The sequence below is a fragment of the Chiloscyllium plagiosum genome, unplaced genomic scaffold (genome assembly GCF_037043375.1).
Source record: "Chiloscyllium plagiosum isolate Xiang-an unplaced genomic scaffold, Cpla_swu_hap1 HiC_scaffold_8, whole genome shotgun sequence".
Taxonomy (NCBI): domain Eukaryota; kingdom Metazoa; phylum Chordata; class Chondrichthyes; order Orectolobiformes; family Hemiscylliidae; genus Chiloscyllium; species Chiloscyllium plagiosum.
In genome coordinates this window covers 33,261,574-33,282,803 of record NW_028270146.1, presented here as the reverse complement: position 1 = coordinate 33,282,803, position 21,230 = coordinate 33,261,574, and the positions used below count along the sequence as shown (strand labels likewise).

The window sequence follows — 21,230 nt, the reverse complement described above, 5'->3', positions numbered from 1 at the left end:
CCACTAGACTCAAACAGCCTGGACTGAGATAGCAGCTCAGTCAAAAACAGGAGTTGGTGGAAAAGCTCATTAGGTCTGGCATCATCTGTGTAGAGAAATCAAAGTTAACATCTTGGGTCCAGTGACCCTTCCTCAGGTCAGTGTAGTGGCCTGGGTGAAAATGCAATGCCCAGCAATGCAGAGAGAAGGGTTGATGATCTGTGCATTGCAGGGGTAGGAGCCACAATTACTGTGAATCTCACTCTTGGGGGCATCACTCACTCTAATTCTGCCAATGCACACTCATCTGACCAAGGCCCATGAGCTGCAACTCTTATTATTCTTTGCATTAAGTACACTCAAAAGCTCTCAACATCTCATCCTTCTGAGTGGACATGATGCAATGAAACATAAGAATAGTGGTCCAACCCTTCCTGTTCTCTGCACTTCCTACTCATTCACAGGGGACACCTCATCTCTCTCGCTCATGTATCACCACTAATTGCTCTTCTATCCACTTAGACATAGCAATCCTTCCCATTTTCTCATTGCAGGAAATATTCAACACCCCCCCCCCCCCACCAAACCTCAAAAGCAGATGATATCCGCTGACTGACTATAGACCCTTTGAGCACATGAATGACTGTCAGATATGGCTAATTAGTTGAGGCACATGTATATTTGCTGCATAAACTGCTGATACATGCTTTGGGTGTGATATTGACATGGCATATGTCCCATCTGAAATGGGATAAACTACTTGTTCCCACTGAGTTAAAAATCAGTGCTTGCCAAAGAAGCTGGCAGCCTGCAACTAAGTGCAGAGTGAGTCCTGAGAAAGTAAGCAAACAAATGTAAAGTGCATCCTGTGTAGCAGTATGAGGTGCATGTATGCCCAGTGTCCAAAGTGACCTGGCAGAAGCTTGCAAGTCGTTGTTGTCCCTGAGCTCTGAACTGAAGGGCTGGAAGTGGTGAGAGAGTTGATCTGAAAGAAGCCATGATGATGCAATGAGGCTGAAGGTTTGATGATGCCTCCCTGAAGAATGGAAGAAGCCTCTGGAGAAAACAGGGACATTTATATGAAGACAAAGTTGTCTGAAGGCCTGGAGAAGTAAGCTGCTACCAGGTAACCATTCTGACTTACATTATCAGGAATTGTCGTCATAATACTTCTTGGAGGAGGAGAGGACATTTGGGAGTTGCATTGAAATTAGTCAATTTGAGCTATTAATGACATAAAAATGTGTAGGCATAAGGTAGTTCAGCTCATTAGTGAGACTCAGAATTTGATATTAAACCCTAAGGGGAAAATTGGAAATATTTTTCATGAAATCAAGCATCTGATTTTCCATTTTTGCTGTATTTTCCCAACTTATTCACCATTGCTGATATCTGTCAAAAGACTGGAAAATGCTGTTGCATGACCTTAAAATACTCATCCGTTTTTTTCAAGGCCCTTCATAACTTTGCTCCTCTATATGTGCATCCCACTAATCTCCTCCCGCATCACAACTGAATGAGAAATCAAGACTCCACTAATTCTGGCCTCTTCTGTGCTACCAATTTGAGTAGCTCCACCATTGATGATTTTTCTAGGCTCTGTGATTTGAAATTCCCTCCTTACACCCTACTGTCTCTCTACTTTCTCCTTTTAGTACAGTGTTTAAAACCTAACTCATTGACCAAGGCCTTGGCCATTTGGCCTAATATTTCCTGATGTAGCTCAGTATCATACTTCAATTTGTAATGCTCCAGTGAAGTACCTTGAGACATTCCTTGTCTTAGAGGTGGTACAAATATAGTTATTGTTGTAAATGTGGGAACCCAAGTCACAAATGGGCAGTAACAACTTTAATTTCTCTAGTAAGATGTACAGTGAATGAACTAGATTTGCTTTCCGACAAAAATGAACAGAAAGTTAATGGATATGTCATCATGGGGCGCTCTCATGTTCACATCCGCCCACGTCATCTGCTGTGTCCGTTGCTCTTGATATCATCTCCTCTGCATTGGGGAGACAGGACGCCAACTTGCAGAACATTTCAAAGATCATCTCCGGAACACACGCACTAAACACCCCACTGCCCTGTGGCAGAACGCTTCAATCCCCCTCTTACTCCGCCAAGAACATGCAAGTCCTGAGCCTCCTCCACTGTCAAATTCTAGCCACCAGATGCCTGGAGAAAGAACGCCTTTTCTTCTACCTTGGGATCCTCCAACCACCCGTGATCAAATCGATTTCACCAGTATACTCATCTCTCCTCCCCCACCTTATCCCAGATCCAACCCTCCAACTCGGCACCACCCTCTTGAACTGTCCTACTTGTCCATCTTCCTTCCCACCTATCCACTCCACCCTCCACTCTGACCTATCACCTTCACCCACACCTTCATCGACCTATTGCATTCCCAGCTACCTTCCCCCCAGCTCCACCCCGCCTCCCATTTATCTCTCAGCCCCCTTGGGCCCTCATACATTCCTGATGAAGAGCTTATGCCCAAATGTTGACATTCCTGCTCCTCGGATGCTGCCTGGTTGGCTGTGCTTTTCCAGCACCACACTTCTTGACACTGGAGAAATGGATAGAATAATTAAATAAATAGGCTTAGTCAAAGAAGCTAGTTTTTTATTGGGAGGAGCAAAGCTCTATTATGGTAACCACAAAGAAAGTATTGCTTTTAATGTTTTGGTTTAATAGTGAAAACGATAAGTTTTAAAAATCTTACCTGAAAATTGGAATAGAGTAATTTAATGAAACTTTTTGCATGAGGGTGAACATCTAGAATTTACCTAGTTAATTACCTAATTAATAACCTAGTTATATACACTGAAACACTTCTGCTAGATCTTTTATAGTTATCTTGAACTGGTTGTTTAAATTGTTGTTCTTAAACACAAATTCTTCGGCATTCCTTCTGGTAATTATTGCTTTTTATTTGATGTCCATAAAAGAAACTTTACATGGAGGTGGCACCTAGAACATGTCATTATATTTATTTGCTCCTTCTTACCAGATAGCACATAGGATGCAATAATGAAGTAATTTGATTTAATTCCACATGTGCATAGTAAAATGTTACTGTAGAATTTTCATAACATGATTGAGTTTCTTTATTTTCTGGGGTTGGATCCTATGTGCTCTTTTAATCTGGTATTTTATTATGTTGTCTGTAGTGTCATTTTAATGTAATGTGCTGTTCTTTGTGTCTTTGTTGTCTCTTTTTTTTCTTTGTTCCAAAACAGCATTTTGTCCCGCATAGGGAGGAAGGACAACCAGGATGGCTCCAATTTGACAGTGCCCATGACTATGTGTCTTTTTCCTGTGCCATTCCCACTCACCCCATCCCTAAGACCACAAGTCAGTTCCATCAACCCTACTGTTACTCGCTCCCTCCTTTACAGCGTCCTCCGTGATGCTCCCTCTGAGCGTAGTCAGCAAAGTCGTGATGCACAACTTTCAGAATACCCATCTTTGGACTATCAAGGCCTTTATGTGACATTGGTGACTCTTCTTGACCTGGTTCCTTTGCTACAACATGGCCAACACGGTAAGCAGTGGTTGATATGTCAGTGGAAATTATCTTAGGAAAATAACAGCTTGTGTCTGATGCTTAGAGTTTTGAAGTATTTTACACAGGTTTATATTAAATATTTCCCTGTATTTTAGATATGTATCTTTTAAGTTAGTATCAGTGAAGTCAGACAGCAAAGTGATTATTTTTGAATCAAATAAATTTTTCCTTTTCTGAAGGATTAGAATGATTCAAGTCAGTTAAATAATGAATAATGTGCAAGAGTAAGGGGTAAAAGTAGGAGATTGGAATGAGAAAATGGTGCTCATTTAGTGAGCTATTGCCCCCTGATGCACACATGCCCATCCACAAAGAACATACATCACTTCCAGCGTTTTTACTGGTTTGATCTCCATCTTCCTTCTGCCTGCCCACGCCAATGATATTATGATGTGAGGTATATAATATTCAGGTCAATTAGCTTGTTAGCAAGCTTAATTGCCCATTAATTAATTATTTATAATGGTAAGCAGTTGATTTCAGCATCCTACCATCCTTCTATGGGGTTTAGTTTACTAATGGGCAAGAAGGCACTGTGCTTCCAGCTGACGTAGTTTATGTGCACTCCCCCAATATGCACAGAAAAAAGGCCATGACAGTCTCCAAACTCCAGCCCGTGCTTTTGCTGTGATCAGATAGGAGGAGCTTTGCTGAACGTGGTGACACCAGCTGCTATTTTATTTCAATGTTGAATGAAGCGAGTTTATGGCAGCACAGTGAGATTGTTTTCCCTAAGGTTGGTGGAAGTCATTTGCATCACTTTGCACTTAAAAGCTGACAGTTTTTCAGGAGAGCTATTGAACTAAGCAATCATTCTGAAATAAAGTAGAAACTTCAGAAGCACATTGAGCATTGAAATAAGGACTTTATACCAAAGTCATTCAGCTCTGTAGATCATTCTGCCTGTAGTCTTCCATGTAATTTCTGATGAACATCTAATTCAGCCAGGTCCTTGATAAGTAGGGCTGAGGAGTAGGAGATGGAGTTTAATTTAGATAAATACGAGGTGCTGCATTTTGGAAAGCAAATCAGGGCAGGACTTATCCAGTTAATGGTAAGGTCCTGGGGCGTGTTGCTGAACAAAGACAATTTGGCGTGCAGGTTCAATAATTCCTTGAAAGCGAAGTTGCAGGCAGATAGAATAGTGAAGAAGGCATTTGGTACGCGTGCCTTTATTGGTCAATGCATTGAGTATAGGAGTTGGGAGATCATTTTGAGGCTGTACGGGACATTGGTTGGGCTGCTTTTGGAATACTGCAGTCAGTTCTGTCTCTCCGCTGTAGGAAGGGTGTTGTGAAACTTGAAAAGGTTCAGAAAAGATTGGATTTGCCAGAGTTGGAGAGTTTGAACATATATGGAGAGGCTGAATAGGCTGGGACTATTTTCCCTGGAGTGTTGGAGGTGAGGTGTGACGTTATAGAGATTTATAAAACTGTGAGGGATATGGATAGGGTGAATATCCAAGGTCTTTTCTCCAGGGTAGTGGAGTCCAAAGCTAGACAGCATAGATTTTAAAGAGACCTAAAGGGCAACGTTTTCACACAGAGGATAATGTGTGCATGGAATGAATTGCCAGAAGAGGTTGAGGAGACTGGTCCAGTTACAACATTTAAAAGGCATGTGGATTTGTACATGAATAGGAAATGATTAGAGGGATATGGGCCAAATGCTGGCAAATGGGTCTAGATTAATTTAGGATGTCAGGTCAGCATCCTAAAAGGGTCTGTTTTAATACTGTATAGTTCTATGCCTATTGGCCTCTTAAGTTATACTTAAATTCTCATGGTAAAACAATCCAAAGTATTTACTTTGTTTACGATTCTTTTCATAATATGGTACCAAAGATAGATGAATTTTTTTTTGCGATCTGAAACAACAAGAAGTAGATGTAGAGAAGAGATTGAGTGGTGATTTGATTTTGTTTTTTTCTTCTTTTAACCAGACTTGGGACAATCCATATTTTATACGACAACATGCTTGCTACCATTCCTCAGTGACGACATTTTGAGTACTCTACCTTATACCATGATTTCCACTTTAGCAACATTTCCTCCATTTCTTCACAAGGATATCATTGAATATCTGAGCACATCTTTTCTCCCAATGGCAATATGTAAGTTTTTTATCAGTGTTTTAGAAACACACATTTACAAAGTTACACTACCTCTCTTTTTCTTCCTCTTTGTTTCCATGTCTCTGTGTGGTTTTCTTCGTGTTAACACTTTGCTATTTTTTCTTTGTGTTAGTGGCATAAATGGAAAGCGAGCCTGCTACACTTGGAGCGTGTTAACGTTTATGAATATTTTTTCTTGATTCTATTTTGTTTCAATGTTATGAATGGTATTTTAGTACACCTTCGATGTTTTTTGCTGATGTTTTTTAATCTAACCAATTAATTTCTTGTATGATTGCTTTTCGATGGGAACAGGAGGCTAGGCTTGAGCTAAGAGAGAACAGGAAACAAGATGGACTGAGAGAGTGGAGAGAAATATGTGTCTGAGACAGAATAATAAAAATGAGATTTCAACTAAAGAAATAGGAATTGGTGGAGAAAATTCCTTATTTATGGACAATAGATTGATTGATTCCTTTACAGCTAGTATGGGAACAGCTATTGTTAATTTCTTCCAAATAAATTCAATTTAATATCCTAAATATGAAACATTTAGTTAGCATGCTTCTGCCACATCTTGTTGTGTGCACTTTAAACCATAAACTATAACAGTTTATCTTTTCTGAAAAGTTGTTGAAGCATTCTTATAGTCATGAGCATCTGTAGCAAATATTCACAATGTTTTACAGCACAATTGATGTATTTCCTGCTGTTCAGATTAATTACTCCAGTTTCCTCCAATGTGTTGCATATCCATCGTTTATTTGAACTCATAAAATCCCCCTGATTCACCTGATGTAGTGACATAGTTGTCCACTGAAAGTTGTGACAAAGCTGTGTTTTGATACACCCTCATTGAGGATATGAAGCTGAAGTGAGACACATTGCTGTACTCCACCGCTCCAGAATTTGTGTATATGTCAGCGCCGACTTCAAACAGGGAAGCTATTTCCAAACCAGGAAGAAGTGCAGAGATTGGAACTAGGAGGGAATGGAGTGATTGCATGATAACACAAGTACGGAGGCCAAGAGCAAACAAAGATGTAGTGGACCAGGTTTAGAAGGTATGGAGATGCTGAGATCTAGGGCTGGAGAATAAAATTGAACAATCATGACACTCAGCTTTTATAAATAACTATAGATATTGTAGTTCATTTTTCAGTTGGAGGTTTGATATTTACCAAATGTTCTCTCTAGTGGGATCATCTAAGCGAGAAGGTGTTCCACCTTATGTGAATTATTCTGCCTCTTCAATGCTGATGATTGCTATGCAATATACCACAAATCCAGGTAGGTGCAAAACAATGGATAAACACATTTGGATAAATATCAAAACAGTTCTGATGATTGAAAGCTATATTAGCTAAAGTATATTTGGAGATAAAGTTTGACCTTTGGAAACTTCTCTACTGTAATTTATTAACCTAATTAAATATTAACACCTTCTCAAACTAGCGGCATCATGTTCAATTGTGCATAGTAGTTGGAACAGTTTGAAAGAGAAAGTAACTATTCAATGTTAAAAGGTTAGTGTCAGACACATATATATATATATATATATATAAAATATGCACACACTAATCAATGATTAATTTATCTCACTCAATCACCATCTTCTATTTCTTTTGCCCTCATGAATTTACATTGTTTCCTTTTAAATACCACATCTACTTCATGTTACTGTGAGTAGCACTCTCAACCACTCTGAGTGAATAGGTTTCTCCTGAAATTTGTGTTGGATTTCTTGGTGATTACCTTATATTTAGGACTTTCAGTTTTGGTTGCATTATTATTGCGTTGCTCCTCCTTGAGATGAGAATAATTATCTGATTTTTATTTGTGTCAGGTACATGATGGTTCTTTGTTTGCTTAGCTCATTCACGACATTCCTAAAGTTTTCTTCAGTTTCTCTTAACTTCAGTGTGAGGTTATATTTTAATGTATTTCTTAGCACTGCTCTATCTTATTTTAGGAGTCCTTAGCCTATTGTCAAGCACCATATTTTAAATAGTCATGGAAAAATTTCAATACAAACATGCATAAAATGCATGAATATACATAAGCCTTTTGACTTATAAAATAGTCAGCATTTGATTTATCCTCACTGTGAAAAGGGTAAAGTATTTTAATAAAATAAGTATTATTTAACAAAGGACCTTTCGTAAATAATACTACATCAAGTAATTAGAATTAACATTCTCATATCTGGAATTATTTTCATGGTTTTGAATATCCAAATATTAGGCTAGATTTTTGTTATCTCTAATTTTAATGGAGTTATAACTACACTCAGTGAAATGATGATTTCAGTAAATGTTTGTTTGAAACTGTTTTGCATAGTGTACCATTGCCAGCTTTTGGAAAGCCTTATGAAATACAAGCAAGAAGTCTGGAAAGTAAGTGATTATAGAACATCTGTCATAAGTGTTCTCTTATTTATTGTGATCTATTTTAAGTTATTTAACTGTTTCACGAACTGCATTCGTCGACCCAAATAATAAACCTTTCCTATTTTCAACAGTTCTGACCTGAGATCTTTCTGTTATGCATCAGCAGAAATTATGTTTTTGGAGGAAGCTATAGAATACTATCTTAATTAATTATCTACAATCTAATAGTTCAGAATTTTTAATTATACGAGTTCCATGATTAGTGCTTACTGAACCAAGTTGAACCATAGCCTTGACTTACACTCAAGGCTTTCAAATGAAGCATGGGCAGTTGGCAAATATTATGGAATCTGTATCACTGGGTGATACATTGCATTCAGGAGACACTGAAACAGTGGCAAAGACAAAGGTAATATAAATAACTTTGAGGTGATGACAACTGTTTCACATTATGAATGCAACTAAAAATGTATATATGCAAAGAAGTATTGCCACAGGAGATCTTGAACTACGTTTAGCTTTACTGCATACTATTCAAAAATTAACTTGATTGTTTACATGTTAGTAATTAACCAATTATTGTACTTATTATTTCAGTCCTCAATCTAACTGAAGTTAATGTTTTAAAATGCTGGTGCAAATGGAATTGTAATAGAAATAATTAGTGCAGTATATAGATATAGTATGTATTAATGGTAATGCTGGTTAAAATGTGGATGTACAAAAGTTTTGCAAAATGTAAAAATGTTTTTCTGTGTTGCTGTAGGATTTGTTGTATGTGATTGCATATGGCCCCTCTCAAGTTAAGCCTCCTGCTGTTCAAATGCTTTTCCACTACTGGCCTAATTTAAAGCCACCGGGTGCTATCTGTGAATACAGGGGGCTGCAGTACACAGGTATGACATTTTTAAAGACAATACCTATTTAAAAGTAATTCAATGCACACTATTTACTAAATATAATTTGCTTTTGCTGCTTCAAAATTATTTTATTCATTTTGGATGACTCATAATTGGAGGGAACAACAGATTAGAAGGGCTGCTGGACTATTGCTTTGTTTGAATTCTACCACAGCAACCTTGCTATTTCTGTACACAACTAAATTTAATTGCCACTCCGGTATGAATCATGCTACATTTCACATTGTAATTATGAGCTTGAATCAGTAACCTTCCATGGAAGATGATTGACAGAAATTATTTTCTCTTATGTTTATGTAATTAAATTTTATTGTGTTTAGGGATAAACCTTTACGTTTTAAATTCATCAATGGGAGCTGGGCATTGATGAAAAGCTCAGCGTTTGTTGCCTCTTTATGATTGTGTTTGTGATGATAAGCCACTAGCTTGATCTGTTATAGGTAAAGAGTAAAGGTACACTCAACAGTATTGTTTAGGAGAAAATTTCAAGATTTTAACCCTTGAATAAGGGTTAAAATGATGGAATAATTATGTATTTCAAATTGGGATTGTGTTACTTGGAGGAAACCTTGAAAGTGGTAGTGTTCCTATGTGCCTATGAAGCCACCTCTCATCTAAGACTACCATTGATGTGGAGGTTCGCCATAGCATCCTACTCATGAGCATTGCCTTCGGACCCCTGAGGATGAGATTCTTTGACGACCATGATATCTGTACCCTAATATCAAGATTCTTACGTACAGAGGAACCTCGATTATCTGGCATTCGATTATCTGAATTTCGGATTATCCGGCAAGATTGCAAGGTCCCGATGCTTGGCGAAATTATGTTATCCGATATTTGATTATCTGGCATTCGATTAACCAAACAAAATACTCCTCACTCATGTCCTTCGGATAATTGAGGCTCATCTGTATAACGCAGTCACCCTTTTGGCTCTTCTATAAGGCTCCAATATATGGAGCTATGTAAAGGTACCACGTGAAGGCCCTTGAGAAGTTCCATCAACTTTGTTTGAGATGGATTCTCTGCATCAGTTGGGAGGACAGGCATACTAACATCACAGAACCAATTAGCCAATTAGTACCAGCATCAAAGCCATGATCATTCAAAACCAACTCTGCTAGGCTGGCCAAATTTTTAGGAGTTTAGGCCTGTGAGTTTCAACTGTCAAAGGTGTTACATTTTCATACAATGAAGATGGAAAAACAGTATAAGTTAAAAGGTACTCTTTCAAAGGGTGTGCATGAGCAGAGAGACCTGAGTGTATATGTTCATAAGTTGCTAAAGTGAGTAAGACAGGAAGAGAGAGCTCTTAGTAAAGGGTATAGTGTTTTTGGATTCATTACTAGGGGCATAAAGAGCTGGTCGTGTTTGCTGAACTTACATAGGACACTAGTTATACCTCAGTTATGTCTATAGTTCTGAACACTGTCCCTTAAGAAAGTTGTGGATATATAGAGGAGAGTGCAGAAGAGATTTACAAGAATGTTTCCAGGAATTAGAAACTTCCCTTGTGAGAATGGATTGGAAAGGTTGAAAAGATCAGAAGAAGTTCTCAACATCATGAACTGTCTGGATAGAGTAGATTGAGAAATTTTGTTCTTCCTCCTAAGAGGATCACAAACCGGAGTATAGATTTAAAGTGTTTTGTAAAAGAATGTAAGAACTGACTGTGTGGAGTTTGCACATTCTCTCCGTGTCTGCTTGGGTTTCCTCGGGGTGCTCCGGTTTCCTCCCACAGTCCAAAAATGTGCAGGTTAGTTGAATTGGCCATGCTAAATTGCTTGTAGTGTTAGGTGAAGGGGCAAATGTAGGGAAATGGGTCTGGGTGGGTTGCGCTTCGGTTGGTCGGTGTGGACTTGTTGGGCCGAAGGGCCTGTTTCCACACTGTAAGTAATCTAATCTAAAGTAAGTAATGTAAAGCTTGTTCGAGAATATAATGCCTCATCTGTACCTGGTTCTGAGTTGCCTAGATCCATTCTGAATCTGTCTTATTTAATATTGTGGTCCTGCCACATATACAGTACGGATATTCTCAGTGTGAAGTTGAGGCGTTGTCTCCATAAGAACTGCATGGTTTTAACTGCTGTTGTAGTGTAACAACAATGTAATGTACGCAACAAATTGATTATTGAGGCTCGGGCCAAGTATCAGTGGAGAAAGAAACAGAGTTAATGTTTCTAGTCCAATATAATTCTTCCTTGAAATGTTAACTCTGTATCTCTCCACTTATGCCACCAGATCTGCTGTGTGCAGCACTTTCTGCATCTACAGTACTTCACTTTTATTTAGTTAGAAATGATGCTGCCGAACAAATATTGGTGATGGACATGCAACACCTCCACAAGAATACACTTTGTGCTCTTGCTGTTCACATTGCTTATTCCAAATGATGTTCGACACAGGGATTAATTAGTTGAAGGAGGACAGTAGGTGACAATCATTAGGAAATTTCTTTTGCCTACATTTGACTTGAGACTTCAGTGTTGAACTTATGTTGAGCATTACTACTTTCATAATTTGTGATGGTCAGTTTATTCAGTAAATTTAGAAAAAAATCAAAAGCATTTACATTACGCCAATTAGTTACTTGTGTTTGAAAGACTCAGTTTAATTTTTAGAGGCTGTTTAAAAATCTACAAATGTGAACAAATAATGGGAACTCCCAATTCACCCTGGGGCCATGGCAACGTCTGAGCAGGGATGGTTAACATCTTGATATTGTGTAAAGTAGCTCAAAAGATCATGGAAATTAGATTTGAACTGAATGTAATTTAAGCTTAAGGTCCCTTGATTTTGTGCGCAGAATGCACTGATTGAATCATAATAAATCTAGCCACCAATCTAAATTCATGCTGTTTGAATTGAGACCTACTGTATGAACTTTTCCTGCACAGAACTAAGGAAATTGCATAAAACACCTTGAAACTCAGCTGGCCAAAGTCTGTTTTGAAATTGGATTTACTGTAACAATATGAATTGCAATAAATGGATAAAAGAAATGCAAGAAATGTCTTATTTTTGTGAAAATCAACTAAGAGAAAGTGAGGACTGCAGATGCTGGGGACTAGAGTCAAGAGTGTGGTGCTGGAAAAGCACAGCAGGTCAGGCAGCATCCGAGGAGCAGAAAATTCAATGTTTCGGGCAAAAGCCCTTAATCAGGAATGAGGCTGCCAGCCTCGTGTATGGAGAGATAAATGGGAGGGAGGTGGGGCTCGGGAGGAGGTAACTGAAAGTGTACTAGGTGGATGGAGGTGGAGGTAAAGGTGATAGGTTGGAGGGGAGGGTGAGTGGGTAGGTGGGAAGAAAGATGGACAGATGGGAGAGGTCATGAGAGTGGTGCTGTACTGGAAGATTGGAATGGGATAAGGTGGGGGGAGGGGAAATGAGGAAACTGGCACAGTTTGACTTCACATTGGTTAAGAATATCTCATTCTTCCTTTGTCAAGGAAACAGCAACTTAGATGTCAATCACAATTATTTGTTATGTGTAATTGCATCTCATGGTTTTCACTTTCTTCTAGCATGGAATCCAATTCACTGTCAGCATGTCGAATGTCAGAATGCAATCAACAAACCTGCTGTGAAGGTATTCTGAAAATCTTGTAACTAATTCGAAATATATTATTGTTGTCATTATTGGGCTGGCAATTTCTCAGAGTGAATAAGCGAGCTGTTTAAGGAGCACATCTAATTTTCATTATCTTTCATACCTGGATAATAATTTGGTGAAGCAGCATGCATCCTCCATGTAGAACCTGATTTCCATTCATGATGAACATTTTCCCCATATTGTTACAGTGCTTAAGGACTCGCAATAAAGGGATGTAAACAGGAAGTATATTGTTCGGATCCATTCTGTTGTGGGGAGACATTGCAGCATAGGTCATTGCATAGGAGAAATTAAGCTTCCCGTTGATAAGAAATATGCAAGTGACTTGGAGGGGCAAAAGTTAACTTGAAAGTCAAGAGAGATTGCTGAGCATTGGAAACTTATTGGGGGCAAAGACGGGGGTGTCAGGGAGGGCATTAGTGATTGTGAGGAGAGTGTGTTTATTAATCATCAGTCACAATGGTGGGAGCATTGAGATCCGATTCTGGTGGTAGGAGATCTGACTCTCGAAAGGGTAGCAGGTTAGCTTGGAGACTGTGAGGAAGCACTCTTTCATAAATATTTTAAATGATAATCTATTTAACTATGCAAAGTCAATGACCGTTTAGTGAAAACAGTATACTTTAATGAAGCATGTAGAAAAAAATACAATTAATGAAAACTGTATTGATCTGAAATTATTCTGAAAGGTTTTTCTCATTTTAAAGGAAACAGAAACCCTGGAGAAATACTTCCAGTATATATTCAATAAAACAATTGTGTGCCTGGAGAGGCCATAATGAAAGTTTGAAACTAAGAACTAAGAACAAAGAAAATTTACAGCCCAGGAACAGGCCCTTCGGCCCTCCAAGCCTGTGTTGATCCAAATCCACTGTCTCAACCTATCGTCTAATTCCTAAGGGTCTATCCCTCTGCTCCCCACTACACATGCATCTGTCCAGAAGCACCTTAAATGAATCTACCGTGCCTGTCTCTACTACCTCTGTTGGCAGTGCATTCCAGGCACCTACCACTCTCTGTATAAAGTACTTTCTAAATGTATTCCCCTTAAACTTTTCTTCTCTCACCTTGAATGTGTGACCTCTCATTATTAAATCCCTCACCCTGGGGAAAAAGCTTATCTCTATCCACCCTGTCTATACCCTTCATGATATTGTCGACTTCAATCAAGTCCCCCCATAATCTCCTTTTTTCTAATGAAAGCAATCGTAATTTACTCAACCTCTCTTTATAGCTAGCACCTTCCATACCAAGCAACATTCTTGTAAACCTTCTCTGCACCCTCTCCAAAGCATTCACGTTCTTTTGGTAATGTGGCGACCAGAACTGCACACAGTATTCTAAATGCGACCAAAACAAAGTCATTTACAATTTTAACAAGGCCTGCCAGCTGTTATACCCAATACCCTGTCCAATGAAGGCAAGCATACCATATGCCTTCTTGACCACTCTATCCACCTATGCAGCCACTTTCAGGGTACAGTGAACCTGAACTCCCAGATCTCTTTGCTCATCAACGTTTCCCAAGGCTCTTCCATTTACAGTATAGTTCACTCTAGAATTATACCTTCGAAAATGCATCACCTCACATTTGCCTGGATTGAACTCCTTCTGCCACTTTTCTGCACAACTCTCCAGTCTATATTCTCCTGTATTCTTTGACAGTCCTCTATGCTTTCTGCTACTCCACCAGTCTTCGTGTCATTTGCAAACTTACTGATCAGAACACCAGTGTACTCTTCCAGATCGTTTATGTATATCACAAACAAGAGTGGCCCCAGCACTGATCCCTGTGGAACACCACTGGATAATGGGGATGCTGTAGATGTAATTTATCTGGACTTCTGGAAGGCACTTGATAAGGTCCCGCACGAAACGTTAATTCACAAGGTTGGATCATATGGGATTAGGGATAATTTATTAGCTTGGAAAGATGACTGAAGACTGATGGACAGAGGACAGTGAGTCGGGACAAATTTTTTTAAAATTCTAGTTGGCAGGATGTAATTAGTGGGGTGCCACAGGGTTTGGTTCTTGGACCCCAGCTATTTACAATCTGTATTAACGACTTGGATTCAGGGATAGAAGGCTCGATAGCCAAATTTGAAGACGGCACAAAAATAGGCAGGATGGTAACTTGCAATGAGGAAATAAGACCCTTACAAATGTAGTGGCATTGGAAAAAGTTCAGAGAAGGTTCACTGGATTGATTCCAGAGACGACAGGTTTGTCATATGAAGAGAGATTGAACAGCATAGGCCTATACTGTCTGGAATTTAAAAGAATGAGGGAATATCAAATTGAGGGATTCAAGATGATAAAAGTTGTCAATAAAATAGATGTGGAGTGGAGGCTTCCTCGTGTGGGGCATTCTAGGATGAGGGGACATAATATTAGGATAAGAGTTAGCAAATTTAAACAGAGTTGAGGAGAAACTACTTCTCCCAAAGGGTTGTAAATCTGTGAAATTCACTACTCCAAAGTGCAGTGGATGCTGGGACAGCGAATAAATTTATGGAGGTGTTAGACAGATTTTTTATTGGTAATGGGTTGAAGGGAAATGGAGAGAAGGCAGGAAAATGGGGGTGAGAAGCATATAAGCCATGATTGAATGGCAGAGCAGACCTGGTGGACCAAATGGCCTAATTCTGCTCCTATATCTTATGGACTTATGAAGGAGACCAATCTTTGGTAAACTAATAGGTTTTAAAGAGTATTTTAAAGGAGGAAAGAGAAGTAGAGACATTTATGGAATAAATTCCTGCCTAGGAACTAATGGTACCCAATAGTAGAGTGCAGGAAATTGGGGTGCACAAGATGCCAGAATTGGAGAAGGGCAGAACTTTGAAACAGGGAGAAATGAGTTCACGAAGGGGAAAGGTTGAAACAGAGAATGTCATAAAGCCAGGATGCTTATTTGCGGAGTTGGTGCAGATAGGATGAAGCAAAAGGCCTCCTGCTGTTTCATTAGAATTTTGTGATAATTTTGATTTGAGACTATGACTATTTGGCTATTTTTCCTGAAATTGTAGCTCGCAACAGGAAACTATTTCACATTAATGAAGCAAGTTTCAGTTATTATGATTTGAATTCTGTTGAACATTTTGCTTGATGTGGTTAACTAAATTATAGGTTTTTAAAAATTTCTCTTTTAAAGATGTGCATAGATCCATCCATTTCTGTGGCATTAGGTGAAAAACCACCTCCATTATACCTGTGTGAAGAATGTAGTCAGAAGATTGCAGGGTGAGTACCATTTATTTAACTAATACTTGTTACATCACAACACTCTATAATATATATAGCCAAAAGTTTAAGGAAAAATATGAAAGGTATTAAAGTCAACACCACAAAGCAGCAGTCTTTATTTGAAACTTTTCTGTCCTTCTCCATTCTTTGAATAGAATAATAATTGTTGTCAATATTTTTATCATGTTAGTTGTATATGTATATCAGCATGCCTTCCTTTTCAGTTTGGAAGAAAACGTCTGCCACAAATGTGAACCTGCCTGTGTATTTTTGGATACTGTAAGTTTGTTGTTTATTTTATACTTCCATTTTTCTTCTAACAGAATCCAATCTGAATGGTTAATTGATGTTCTGCTACCACAAGGTGAGTTTTGGATTGAAAATTCTTGTTAACACCTCAGTAAGATGTAATTGTCAGCACCAATTTGCAGATGAAATGTGAAATTGTTGTTCGTGTATGTCATTTTGTAACAAACTGTGGTATTATAGATTAGTGAGAAAGGAAATATACATTAGGAATCTCTTTGTAAGACAGCAGTATGTAGAAAAAAACATTTTCTGATTTGAGAGGGGGTGTTTGTAACAAGCAGCTATTCTGGGGAGCACAATCATTTACTAATGCCAATTTATAAACCTTTGTTTAATAAATTATTAAACCTGTTCCACATTTTTGTTAACTACACATTTCTTGCACAAAGTAAGATTCTGGTATAGATAAACAGATTGACTTAAAAACTTGTGACATCATGTTACATTTACCTGGTAATTTTATGGTGGTGTTAGAATTCTGAATCCTTTCCATACTCTGGCCTCATTATCATGCTGTCAGGGAGTTATTTGCATTTTTGGAGCATCTGCTGGTTGATAGGGGCAAGAAATCTGTTTATTCAATGTGCAACTGAACCACTGCAGGTTAGTTAGATGGGAACAAAGAGAAGCTAGTCCAAGAGATGAGGAACAGAGGATCATACAGCTGGAATATCTGGCTGCACAAAAATAGTTCGGTTGTTTTGAAGGACCTGCAGCTCTTCCATTAGCGTTGGCAGGATAGGGTATCCCATGTCAAGTACATGTGCCACCCATTGGTACTTCAAAATTACCTGGACCCTCAAGCAAGGCCTCATCAAAATAGTGATCACAGACCTTGGCAGGAACAAGATTGTAAGTACTGTGTAATTTTCAAAGAGTTACCTTTCCACCAATTCCTGTCAGATGTGGCATGGGGTAATTAATACCAATCATTCATTTTAATTTGACTTTTGTCAAGCTGTTTATGGTTCAGACATTTTATTTAGTCATGTTTAATTTTAAAATATATATTATCATCATGTGGGAAGAGTAACTACTGACAAAGGCATTACAAACTGTGGTTTATCAGCAGAAAGGTGAAAGAAAGCCTTGTGTACAAACATGTAAGCAGTTTATGATGAAAATCATGTTTCTAAGCTCTTTTTTGTCAACAACCAGGAAATTGCTAGAGGTGTGGAATTGTATACAAACCGTTGATGTAATGTTGACTAGATAGTAAACCTTTGTTTTGTTATTTATTCACTGGCAGATTGCAATAAAATTAGCTTTTTTGTAAATTATTTGTAATATGTGTAACCCAGTGGTTCAGGATAGACTTTTCTTGATTGGATGGGTTTTCTTGTTCATTTTTATGCTTCTGTGATTAAAGAAAGCTATAAACTGATGTTGCATTCAAACCATTTTCATTTTGCTTTGTTTTGATGTATTAGAAATAATCAACCACAGATGGCAATAGTAGTTTGATAAGTGATTCCCAAAGCTGTAAGAGCAATTGCAGAGAAATAATCAGTGGCATGAATTTATTTGTAACTCATGAACTATATACAGAGGAACCTCGATTATCCGGCATTCAATTATCTGAATTTCGGATTATCTGACAAGTTCGCAAGTCCCGATGCTCGGCTAAACTATGCTATCCGAAATTCGATTAGCCGAACAAAATACTCCCTGCCTGTGTCCTTCAGATAATCGAGATTCTTTTGTAGTTCGGGAGCACATAACTTAAAAGGGGAGAAAAACGATGGGTTATGTTGGCCCCATTGTCTTATTTTAAATGTCACATTTAATGGGCATTGGTGAAAATATTGCCCTGATGTTCCTTAAGACATACTAAATTATGAAAACCAAATATTCCTAAAAGAGTCATTTGAGATCAGATGTTAGTTTACAAATTGGATGATCTACAGCACATTTCCTGCTGCATTTGCTTAATGAAGAATGGTAGCAATACAATAGTAAATGAATATCTATCAGCTGAGATGCTTAGCTGACTACGATCCTAAGGCAATCAGGCACAAAGTGAACAGTGACTGTCGGTGACCTGCAGTTTTGATGACATGTAGTTAAGTAAGTGTTAAACCTTACCATCTGAAAGATAGGTGACAGTTGTCTCTTTAAGAACTACAGGTTTAGCTGCTATATGTCTGAGAAAACTGATCTCAATATGCACTGCAAATGACATGGTTAGTTGCAAACAAATTTTTCGAAGGTGGTATTTGACTGTTTATTTACAATTAGAATTGGGCTCAATGACAACTTCAGGCGAATAACTATAGTGTCCAAACTAATGTGATACGCAGTGCACTTGTGGTGCAGACCTACAAGACGTACGCCTCAGGCCATTTCTGCTTCTCACTGCACAATCAAAATGTTTGAATGTTTAAATAGGTCCCATTGTTAATCAGTGTTAAATAGTCTGGGTGTTGTTTTACACCAGTTTTGTCCTTACTTCTGCTTTCTTCATTAAAAAATTGAAATTATTGCCATTGATATATTTATTTGCAGAAAGTATAAGTTTTGCGGAGACCAGTTCCCAGCAATGATTACAAAATACTTTTCATTTTGATTCATTGCATATGTTCACCTTTACAGCTGAAATTTCGGCTATTTGTCAGAAGAAGGTAAGACCAGTTTTTAATTTGGTGGAAATTTTCCAGTGGTTGTGCTTTTCATCTCATGGTTGATTGATGCACTTCTGCCAGCTCATCCCATCATGCAATAGTTTGTTTGATCACCAGGCTGCAGACTGTACTTATGCTGTGACATGCTTTCATGAATTTCTCGGTGTTTCAGGCAATTAAATGTGAAACAGCAAATCCTATTGTTTAGAAAAGAGGCTCAATATTTAACAGTAAAAGGAATACAACAGAACATAGGGCTGAATTTTATTGCAACTGCAGTCCAAGGCTGCTTGTGTCCAAAACACTGACTTACTGTTTTATAAAGCCAAAAGCAAGTTATAATTTAATCAACGTTAATAGCTCTGATTAAATGTATTTGAGTCAACTTTGGTGCAGAATTTCACAGAATCAATGTTGTAGAAGGAGCTTCATGCAGTACTTCACACAATCATGCACATTTTGTTGTCAAACAAAACAGGAGTATAGAGGTACAAGATTTAAAAATAAAGTAATGGCTCCCCAAGGTAACAAAACCATTAGAGCTGGTTCAAATGAAGTCCTTATCAAAATTTTTTTGCAGGTGCAAATGTTTCTGTCTGCCATCAGGTATCTTGAGATTGATTGATATCTCAGTTCAAAAAGTGCTGTAATACAAAAGAGAAGGCATATTAATTCATGAGCCCATTACACTATTTGCATTTTTTTTCTATTTAATTTAATTGCTTTTTGTCCTTTTTAGATTCCCTTATGTTGTTGTGCTTCCTTTCATTTCTCAATTCTCTTCATTATATCATTCCTTGACTTTCTGCTGTCTTGTTGCTGTAAGCTCAATTCTCTCTTGATTAAGCCTACAGATTCCTTTTCTCCCTGACTTGGCATTCTTCAATGAGGTTTGAGGTACTCGGTATTGAGCAAAAACACAAATTGCTCCATCATACTTTCTTGACAGTCTTGCTGTCAGTCAATCCAGAAAGGAGTAACCTTGTCAATTTTCTTCCTGTCCAATTTGTCTTTCACTGACCTTGTGGATTCTGCCAGCAGATCTTCTCTTACCAGCCCTCTACAAATTACCATCCAAAAAGTGCAGTGACTTGTAGCAGAGCCTTTGCCATTAATGAACTTATTTTTGACAGATTGCTCTAACACCATGACATTAACAGAAACCAGCCTGTGGGGTGAGGACATCTAGCCCACTGGCTGCATCTTTTATATTTACCTCGCCAAGACTATCACAGTGGCTATCAGATCTCAGGTCACACCTTTGGCCTCATTCTCTCAGTTCTTCTATCACTTTCTTATCATTTACATTTCTCACCTTATTCAACACGTATCTCACATCTCTTTAAAATCCTTATTCTTCATTGTACTCCCAAGTGCAATTAAAATATTTCCACACTGCTTTCCTCTCCAGCTTTTGCACCAAATAATTTCTTATCCTAGATGATTTTATCGTGTACCTTCCACTGTGAATTTCCCACCTGCTTGTCTTTTTGAAATTTCTCTCCATGTAATATCCCTAAACCACATTCATGGCCACAGATTTGGCCTTGCCATTTCATGTAGTCTTGACAGTCCCGCCTTATCAATTTCAATAAGGCATCTCTGATCACTTTTGTAAATCACTCATGCTGAACAACAGATTTAGCCATTATCTGCTAGCTTTGACTAGACCACTGTTGTGATCCTGCTATCATCTGCTGCAAACGGCATGGTGGCTCAGTGGTTAGCACTGCTGTCTCACAGCATCAGGGACCCAGGTTCAATTCCAGCCTCTGGCGACTGTCTGTCTGGAGTTTGCATGTTCTCCTTGTGTCTGCATAGGTTTCCTCTGGGTGCTCTGGTTTCTTCCCGCAATCCAAACATGTGCAGGTTAGGTGAATTGGCCATGCTGAATTGCCCATAGTGTTCAGGGATGTATAGGTTAGGTGCATTAGTCAGGGATAAACGTAAGGGTGAGGAATGGGTCTGGATGGGTTAGTCTTCAGAGGGGCATGGTGGACTTGTTGGGCCGAAGGGCCTGTTTCCACACTGTGGGGAATCTATTTAAAAAATGCTCAATGTTCTAGGATTAACCTGGAATGCAAAAGTAACCTCTAAGTTTCATTTACTGTAAAACATTCTCTAAAACTTCTCTCCTCCGATTCCCCTCACCTTCACCTCCAGCAATAATGGATGCTCATGGACGTCCTCACGAATGTCAGGACAATCCACTCAGCTGCCTCTGCTGCATCTCTCCTTTCTACCAAGCACACTGGGCCAAATATCCCATAATGCACGCAATGCTCTAGCCCTGAATTTAAATCTTTCTACAGTTTTTCTCCTCTTGTGCCATTTCCAAGCTCATGTTATCCATGAATCTCAGAAATCACTCCCTGAAACCATACCTGCTTAAAGTACAGATGAGCTTCCCTCCCGATTCAGATGTTATAAATGATTTTGTTTCTTCAGGTCTTGTACCCC

At 38.5% G+C, this 21,230-nt stretch overlaps 1 protein-coding gene across 5 annotated transcripts in view; it reads left to right on the top strand.

Annotated features, from left to right (window-relative positions):
- The window catches only part of unc79 (unc-79 homolog, NALCN channel complex subunit), a 219,713-nt gene that overhangs the window by 17,891 nt on the left and 180,592 nt on the right, over nt 1-21,230 (top strand). For 4 of the 5 annotated variants that reach the window (XM_087989676.1, XM_087989677.1, XM_087989674.1 and 1 more), the window contains exons 3-11: nt 3,224-3,528; nt 5,495-5,665; nt 6,863-6,955; nt 8,006-8,061; nt 8,822-8,951; nt 12,503-12,567; nt 15,749-15,837; nt 16,164-16,204; nt 18,742-18,770. In XM_087989676.1, coding sequence (XP_087845802.1) covers nt 3,224-3,528; nt 5,495-5,665; nt 6,863-6,955; nt 8,006-8,061; nt 8,822-8,951; nt 12,503-12,567; nt 15,749-15,837; nt 16,164-16,204; nt 18,742-18,770 — 979 coding nt within the window. The remainder of the gene's footprint in view (nt 1-3,223; nt 3,529-5,494; nt 5,666-6,862; nt 6,956-8,005; nt 8,062-8,821; nt 8,952-12,502; nt 12,568-15,748; nt 15,838-16,163; nt 16,205-18,741; nt 18,771-21,230) is intronic. The other variant, XM_087989675.1, reaches the window with a different exon arrangement.